The 9,558-nt window shown below is 43.4% G+C and overlaps 1 protein-coding gene across 1 annotated transcript in view; it reads left to right on the plus strand.

The window, feature by feature from the left end:
• Positions 1–8,729, plus strand: part of SPHK1 (sphingosine kinase 1) — a 65,395-nt gene extending 56,666 nt beyond the window's left edge. Inside the window, exon 5 of the mRNA XM_089682656.1 lies at positions 7,627–8,729. Coding sequence (XP_089538782.1) covers positions 7,627–8,377 — 751 coding nt within the window. The 3' untranslated portion in view covers positions 8,378–8,729. The remainder of the gene's footprint in view (positions 1–7,626) is intronic.
• The last annotated feature ends 829 nt before the right edge of the window (positions 8,730–9,558 follow it).

Here is a 9,558-nt window from a genome sequence, read left to right on the forward strand (position 1 = left end):
TGAGTTATTCCTAAGAATTACAGGCCTACAATATGAAACAACACAACAATTTCCATGCAAAACAATGTACCGCTTTGACATTCAAAAATATTGACATAATCAGACCGCCAGGGAGGTTAAGAAAAAAAAACTGTGTTTTTATTAAATATCTGCATTCAAGCCATGCAGAGCACTGTAACCATGATCAGTGCAATGCACAGGCTCCTGCATTGTTTGCCTCTAGCCCCAGGTCTTTATGGGGGTATGGATCTTCTGTTATAGGGCTGGAGGAAGCAAACAATGGACTACAAGTGCAGTGACTGTTGAGTCCTGCTTCTGCAGTGTCAGATGGGACTTATATTCTCTTTCACAGATTCCCATGAAAGGATGACGTGTCTGTTCATGTGAAGCCACGGATAGCAACACTGAATTCCAATTAAACAACTGTGAGCAAGAAGCACCCCTTAACTCCTTAATGCCAGTGCTGGGACAAGTGCCTCTCCTACCAATTTCAGATCTTCGGTTCCTGACCGTGAGCTGTCAGCTTGGTCACAGTTCTGGGGGTCTCAATGGAACAAGACAGTTATGCATATATGTGGTAGTTGGTTAAGGCCCACCTGTCCTGCAGCTGTATATATGCAAATTGCTGCCATAAAGGGGATAAACTGTATTACTTACATTTTAGAACATACATTTTTGTAAATTCTTTTTTTTTTTTTTTTTTTTTTAAATGGGATGCATACAAGCATGTTTCCAATTGTTAACATTTTTATCATTACCTAGAAGGATCTGTAGAGCTCTGTCAGTCACCCGGGGCCTACTTATCAGCTGATGATTCATGGGATGATATATAGAGCGTTGCCTCCCTCCCGCCAGTGCTCCTTCCTCCAGGGACATGATAATCAGTGACAGCAGATGGGTACCTATTGAGGAGTAAGGCAGTTGGTGAACTTCTGACCTTGCCTCCTATCTGGGTATTGTGCTGAAAATATACATGCGTGGCTCGGAAATGACAGCACCCTATGGTAACACGCAACAGAACTGCTTTGTTTGAACACTGTTCTGCTTATCATATGCTGGGCTACTGAGAAGGCTATGATAGGAACAGTTTTTAAAATTGGGTTTGTGCTTCAATCTTCATGTGTTATGGTGCCCATAGATAGCAAAGTGGAGGCGGAGGAACAGGCAATATCAAAGCACCCTCAGTTCTCCCAGTCCACTAGCTTGACTAGCAGGTCCATAAACAAGAATGTTCAGCTTTGCCAGATGTTCCTGTTTAAATGACCAGAGTTGGTGGAAGAGACAGTGGCTACTGGAAACACTTCTTTAAGGTCTAGTTTTACAGCCCTTAAATAAGAACTACCATTACAATTTTTACATTGTTCTGTCCCAAAGAACATTTCATACTATATCCCATGTAGCTAGGTGCTTCCCAAGTCCAACCTGCCCCCCTTTCCCTCCCGTCACAAATTCGACAACAGCTTAGAAAGAGACAGATCCATCAGAACTGGGGCTTGTGTCATCTCAGGGCCCTTTCCCCAGGCAAGAGGAATGCAGAGGGAGAGGGGGCTTTGTCTGGCCCTCAATGCGAAGAAATGTCACCAACACACCAAGAATTCCTCAAACAGGTCCAAAGCTTTCTTTAGTAGTCACATGGCACATACAAAGGCAGTGTTTTGGAGAGACGCGAGGTCCGTTCGTCAGGACGCAGGGCCCCTGACAAAGAGAGCCTTGCATGGCTTCAAAACGATGCCTTTGTATGTACCGTGTGAAAAAAAGCTTGGACCCTTTTGAGGAATCCTTGGTGTGTTACATAGTTAGTCTGGCTGAAAAAAGACAAAAGTCCATACAGTTCAACCATTAAAAAAAAAAAGAAAGTTATAATCCTATCCCCACAGCTGATCCAGAGGAAGGCAAAAAAAAAAACCCAGCAAAGCATGAACCAATTTGCTCCTGCAGGGGAAAAAATTCCTTCCTGATCCCCCGAGAGGCAATCGGATATTCCCTGGATCAACTTTACCTATAAATGTTAGCATCCAGTTATTTTCTGTGTATCTAAGAAAGAATCCAGGCCTTTTTAAAAGCAATCCACTGAGCTGGCCAAAACCAACTCTTGAGGGAGTCTTATTACACATTCTCACAGCTTTCACTGTGAAGAAACCTGTGCTGGTGATATTTTTTCGCATTGAGGGCCAGTTCACACTACATTCGTTTCAGTTGCTTTTTTTCTGCATCCAAAATGCACAGAAAGTAGGTTATATGGTTGTCAATGTCAAAGTTCACATCAGTGCTTGCAGTTCCAGTGCGTTCAAGTTGCAAAAAAAAAAGTAGAACAGGCTGTATGTTTTCTGCACAGAACTGTACCGGAACGTGGTAAAACGCATTAAAAAACGCACTGGAACCCACATGTCCCTATATAAATTGAAGAAAAAGAGAGAGGAAAAAATTAACCAGAAAGCATTAAAAAGACACCGAAACGTGTCAAAAACACATCAAAACACACTGAAATGTGGCAAAAACGCACATGCAGAGCGCATCCAAAACACATCTTGACTGCGTTTCTAAAGTGTGAACTGGCCCTAAGTGTCTATGGTTCCCAGCCTGTGGTCATTGCAGCACCCACAACACTGAACAGCCATCATCAGGGATGTGTGCCTTGGGAATATTGTGATTATGTCTCCTGTCTGCATTCCTCTTGTCACATCTTGTCTGGGGAAAGTGCTCAGAGCTGATACAAGAGCCAGGCATAGGAAGCACCTAGCCACGTGGGACACAGTACTATATGTACTTTGTCACATAGGGCAAAGGACAATGTAAAACATGTAGTAAAGATAGTTCTTCTTTAGGCCTGGTTCACACCTATGCAAGTTGCAATCTGCAGTGAGAAAAAGTCCTTGACCCTATCCAAGAATGCAGCTGCTGAACACGCCTGAACGTGTAGGAAACCATGTTAAGTGGACTGTAGTGAGTTTCTGTAAAATGCAAAAAGCACTAAAAAAACGCAGGGTCTGGCCACATGCCACAAGCAGTATTGCCATCAAAGTGGACACATTCAACTAAATGGGGACAATGGTGAAGGTTTTCCAGGGCTAAGACACGTGGTGAAGAGGTGACCTATAGTCTCACAGTCAGGGCCGGTGCTTCCACTAGGCAAACTAGGCAGCCGCCTAGGGCGCACTGCCACCTAGGGGCGCCTGGGTGCAGCACAGGCTGGCACTCTGTCCGTGTGGGACGTCGCCACATCATGAATGATCCTTCAGATGGGGGGAGAGGCGGCAGAGGGCAGGAAGAAAGGACAGAGGAAGTTGCCGGGTGTCTGGGGCCAGTGTAGCAGCTAAGCTGCCGTTCCTTCCAGTGTTCCTCTCAGACTCAGTCCCTTACTGCAAGCCGGCTGGTGGCTGCTGATCACTGTGGAGTTCCAGCCCTTCTCTTCCCATTCATCAGTGGATCTGCACCTGTGGAGGGAGGTAATGTCTGACTCTGATGTGTCCTGTCTGTGTAAGTGTGACCCAGCCGGCCATCTATCACATGTGCAATGTGTCAGTGAGTGATGACATCATCACGATCCCTCAGCCTGCTCTTCTAGTGCCTGCTGGGCCTGCTGATCTGTGTCAGTATTGGTGGTGTGTTGTGTCAGATCTGTCACTGTGTGGGGTCGCTCAGTTCACCTGCCTGCTGAAACAGTGTTTTATCTCCTCCCATTACCGGAGGAATTCCAGCCTAGGATCTGCGTGGATCCATCATCCTCCACTCATTGCAACTGTCACCCTGCCACTGCCACCCACAGATACAGTCTGTCCGTGACATTGATTTTGTCTTTAATATTGGCACTAGTGGCATCTTATTGCATTTATTTTTGCAAATTAAAAGAAATGTATCAGTTTCATGTTTTGTTGATTTAATATTTTCTACTGTTTTAAAAAAAAAATTTATTGGGTGCAAGTAACTGGTCTTGCCTAGGGCGCAAAATAGTCTAGCATCAGTCCTGCTCTCAGTTAAATGCCCTCTGAAAAGCAAACTATCATGGACTGTTTCTTTGACTTCAGTGACTAATAAAAGACTATACCTCTTGCATGCCATGAAAAGAATAGGCTGAGGACATCTCATGGCAGTAAAAAGTACTGCAGGTGGAGATTCTTAGATTCAGGGTCCATTCACACCAGATGAGGTGAGCCTGCTCAGGGTACAACTCACTGAAAACGGAGCATGTGCAGAGTTGCCAATGCTGCTCTGCAAAATTTATAGCTGCATTGGGGACTTGGACAGAAGGGGGAGACAGAGAGCAATAGGACCAACCAGGTTTTTTGCAGAATACAGAAAACAAGCAGTTATTCTGGGCATTTATTGATAGTTTTGTATGATGTGGGTTTAGTGACACTTGGAATAATTGAACAATCTGAAGTTAGAAGCCTATTGGCTACCATGCACTGCTGCACCAGATTCAGAGTGCTCTAGTTTTAGTAACTCTCCCCATTGTGTCTGTCTACCATCATCATTGTGGGTGTTTCACATCATTAGATATGTCAGAGAAACTATTATTTTACAGGCCTGTGTCAACGGGCTTTAGGTTTGTGTCAAATTATCAGTTTGTGATGTTTCTCAGATCATTCAAAATTCATTGACAGTTTTATTTTCTCTGCATTAAGTAGAAATTACACTCCATCCGACATGCATAAGAGTGCAAAACTTGCTTGAAATGAACAAAGCCCATTGATCCAGGCCTTTGATTAGATGTATTCTGGGGGGCCTACATGTATATTTACAATCTATATAATGCAAAAGATTCAAGCAGGCTCCAGATATGCTCTGAATATACTGACAGGAGGAGAAAGCATAGTGAGCTGTGCTGCTGTTCACACCTTGTCCAATCAGCAGCCTGGGGTGTGTTCTTGACCAAGCTGTAGTGGAGAGTAAAGATCTGTTATTGGTACCTGGCTCAAAAGACTAGTTAAGCAAATATACACATCTTTTGGCTAGCAGATACACTATATTGCCAAAGTATTGGGCTGGCTGCCTTTACACGCACCTGAATTTTAATGGCATCCCAGTCTTATGCAGGCCATAGATGGGGAGAAAAACGGCAGATTTTTCTTTTAAAAAACGAAAATTCGGTCGTTCAAGTGGCCGACGTTACCATCAATGGTAAAAAAAATCAGCCGATTTTCATCCCCTCTACAGCCGGCAAAAAGTGTCCCTGCAGAGAGCTCCGCTATTTCTGACAGTTCTCTGACAGTTCCATGAGATTTACAGCGGTTGCAACATTGTATCTATTTGTTTCCATTTAGGATACAGATGTTTTTATACAGAAACAAATAGATACAATGTTGCAACCGCTATAAATCTCATGGAACTGTCAGAGAACTGTCAGAAATAGTGGAGCTCTCTGCAGGGACACTTTTTGCTGGACTGGAATTCCTCTTATTTTCATCCTACTTCTTCTTCTTCTTCATCCTCATCCTCTTCTTCTTCTTCTTCTTCATCTTCTTCTTCATCCTCATCCTCTTCTTCTTCTTCTTCATAATCATCCTCTTCTTCTTCTTCTTCTTCTTCATCCTCTTCTTTTTCTTCTTCTTCTTCTTCATCCTCTTCCTCTTCTTTTTCTTCTTCTTCTTCTTCACCCTCATCCTCTTCTTCTTCTTCATCCTCATCCTCTTCTTCTTCTTCTTCTTCTTCTTCCTCATCCTCTTCTTCTTCTTCTTCTTCTTCTTCCTCATCCTCTTCTTCTTCTTCATCCTCATCCTCTTCTTCTTCTTCATCATCCTCTTCTTCTTCTTCTTCTTCTTCTTCTTCTTCATCATCATCCTCTTCTTCTTCTTCTTCTTCTTCTTCTTCATCCTCATCCTCTTCTTCTTCTTCTTCATCCTCATCCTCTTCTTCTTCATCTTCTTCTTCTTCTTCTTCTTCTTCTTCTTCTTCTTCATCCTCATCCTCATCCTCTTCTTCTTCTTCTTCATCCTCATCCTCTTCTTCTTCTTCTTCATCCTCATCCTCTTCTTCTTCTTCTTCATCCTCATCCTCTTCTTCTTCTTCATCCTCTTCTTCTTCTTCTTCATCCTCATCCTCTTCTTCTTCTTCTTCCTCATCCTCATCTTCTTCTTCTTCTTCTTCTTCTTCCTCGTCCTCATCCTCTTCTTCTTCTTCCTCTTCTTCTTCTTCTTCATCTTCTTCTTCATCCTCTTCCTCTTCTTCTTTTTCTTCTTTTTGTCTTCCTCTTGCAGGTCACTGCTCATGCGCAGATTTTTATCGGTTAAAAATCGGCCGATTTGCCCACTAATTGCCGCGAAAATCGGCCGATCGGCAAAATCGGCCGATTTTTTTCCAACTTTACCGGAAAAAAAAAACGGCCAAAATCCCGAAAAACGGCCAAACAAATAGCCCACTAACGATCCGAAAATCGGCCGATTTTATTTTCGGCCGAAAAATCGGCCGATTTTCGACCCATCTATGGCCTGCATTAGTCCGTAGGGTTCAGTATTAAGTTGGCCCACTCTTTGCAGCTATAACAGCTTCAACTCCTCTGGGAAGGCTGTCCGCAAGGTTTAGGAGTGTGTCTATGGTAATGTTTGACCATTCTTCCAGAAGTGCATTTGTGAGGTCAGGCACTGATGTAGGACAAGAAGGCCTGGCTTGCAGTCTCCGCTCTAATTCATCCCAAAGGTGTTCTATCGTGGTGCAGGCCAGTCAAGTTCCTCCATCCCAAACTCGCTCATCCTTGTCTTTATGGACCTTGCTTTGTGCACTGGTGCGCAGTCATGTTGGAACAGGAAGGGGCCATCCCCAAACTCTTCCCACAAAGTTGGGAGCATGAAATTGTCCAAAAGGTCTTGGTATGCTGATGCCTTAAGAGTTCCCTTCACTGGAACTAAGGGGCCAAGCCCAACCTCTGAAAAACAACCCCACACCATATTCCCCCCTCCACCAAATCTTACACTTGGCACAACGCAGTTAAGCAAGTACTGTTTTCCTGGCAAACGCCAAACCCAGACATGTCCATTGGATTGCCAGAGAAGTGTGACTCATCACTCCAGAGAATACTTCTCCACTGCTATAAAGTCCAGTGGTGGTGTGCTTAACACCACTGCATCCGACTCTTTACTTGTAATGCTTGGATGCAGCTGCTCGGCCATGGAAACCCATTCCATGAAGTTCTCTACGCACTGTTGTTATGCTAATCTGAAGGCCACACGAAGTTTAGATGTCTTTAGCTATTGGCTCTGCAGACAGTTGCTGACTTCTGCGCACTGTGCACCCCTCTCTGTCATTATACGTGGCCTACCGCTTCGTGGCTGAGTTGCTCTTGTTCCCATTTGCTTCCACTTTGTTATAATACCACCAACAGTTGACCGAGGAATATTTAGTAGCAAGGAAATGTCATGGATGGACTTATTGCACAGATGGAAACCTATCATAGTACCACGCTTGAAGTCACTGAGCTCCTGAGAGCGACCCATTCTTTCACAAATGTTTGTAGATGCAATCTGCATGCCTAGATGCTTGATTTTATACACCAGTAGCCATGGAAGTGATTGGAACAGCTGAATCCACTGATTTGGAGGGGTGTCGCAGTACTTTTGGCAATATAGTGTATGAATGTTGTAGACATATTTGCTTATATATACACATTACTTTTTTTTCTTTTTTTTGCAGACATGAACAAGTGACAGGTAAAAAGCTTCTCACAAACTGTGCCTTTATCCTATGTAAGGGTCAGCTGCTACCCCTGGACATTGTCTCCCTGACCACCTTGCCTGGAAAGAGGATCTTCTCCTTCCTTAGCGTGGCCTGGGGCCTAATTTCAGACGTTGATATAGAAAGTGAGAAATACAGGTTTATGGGCTATGCCCGTTTCTCTATAGGAACCTTTGTGCGGCTGACTGCATTACGTACTTACTCAGGTCGTCTCTCGTTCCTGCCAGGCAGCTCCTCAACTGCAGAAATGGAAAGTGGAGGTAGTTCTCCAACAGACGGCACACTGCTGGAAGACCATCTACTGGTACCGCTGGATCAGCCCGTTCCAAGTCACTGGCATACTGTCGAAGACCAGTTTGTCCTTGTTCTGGCACTTTATCAGTCTCACCTGGGGGCTGAACACTTTGCTGCCCCTATGTTCAAAGGTCCAGGTGAAGGACACATCCACTTGTATTACGCCACCTCCAGAATCTCAAGGACAAGTCTTGTTAAACTGTTTATGGCTATGGAGAAGGGAACACATCTGGACCATGATATTCCCCATTTGACTCACCTTCCTGTTCTGGCATTTCGAATAGAACCACATGAAAGCACTGGTATAATGACAGTGGATGGAGAGGAAATTCAATGCAGTCCGATCCAGGGACAGATTCACAGGGGCTTAGGACGTGTGATATCAATTGCTCCAAAGTCCCAATGCAAACAGTAATGTAGCTTGAATTTTAGAACCTTTGTGTGCTAAAAAGGAAATACTATTGTATTCATTAGAGTATATTTAACAAAGCATGCAATGCTAGTGCAACTATGTAATTTAAAACATAAATAGCACATGTATTTATTTCAGATATACTGCCAAGTTCATGGTGAGTATAGTAAGACTGCATCAGTTAAAATAGCTGTGTGAGTAGGTGTTAATTTATACTTTGAGAAGACAACCCGAGCACGCTGTCTAGAACATCAGCATAGTAAAACGTTCCACCCAGTTTAAAGGAAATACATTGTACTTTTATACATATTTTCTTTATTTATCATGATCATGACTAAAACATATAACATTTTAATCTTTTTTTTTTTGTTTTTTTGAAGTCACGTACTTATTGCAAATTAATTCAATTAAATATTTTAAGTTCCGCACAGCAATCCACCCGCACAGTGCAATGTGGACGCAGCCCGCACTGGAAGACGCAACCTTACTGGGAACCGAGGTTCCTGTGCAGACTGCGGTTTCCAAAGAAGTGCAGGAACTTCTTCTCTGCATGTCACGGGCACGGGAGTCCATTCAAATGAATGGGCTCTCATGCCCATGCAAAACACGGCCCGCACGGCCACATACATGTGAACCGGGGGTCAAGACTGACTGCTTCTGCTGTGCTGCCTCTTTAGATAACCCAGCATGCTCCAGGAATTCTTTATAAATCTAATTTAATATTTAAAAAGAAGGGATGTCCATACTGGAAGATTTCTCCTCATCTTCTATTTTAGTGGCAACTGCAAAATTTTGCATATTCTATCACTTTCCATTTTCGATGATAGTGGTGACCAGGACCCACAAAAAGGGTGAACTGCTCCAGCGAGGATACAGACAGCAATAAAAACCTGACAACTGTTCTGTCCCTTTCATACCCTCTTTAAAAAAAAACTAAAAAAAAGTTTTGGCTTCAGAAATACTTTAAGATACCTGACATGCATGAGAAATAGGAAATACAGATAGGGGGAGTGTTTAACAAAATGCCTATATACAGGAACAAAAATCAGTAATTATAACACCTGTGCACTATACCTGGCCAGTGTAACTGATAGAGTCTGCTGTTCCTGATAACCTCTGCACCACAGAGATGTGAACAAGCTACATAGGAAAGAACAGGATTTGCATTCAATATGCATTTCTAT

This window comes from Staurois parvus, unplaced genomic scaffold, assembly GCF_062004578.1.
Source record: "Staurois parvus isolate SC_StPar_1 unplaced genomic scaffold, SC_StPar_1.0 ptg000293l, whole genome shotgun sequence".
Lineage (NCBI taxonomy): Eukaryota > Metazoa > Chordata > Amphibia > Anura > Ranidae > Staurois > Staurois parvus.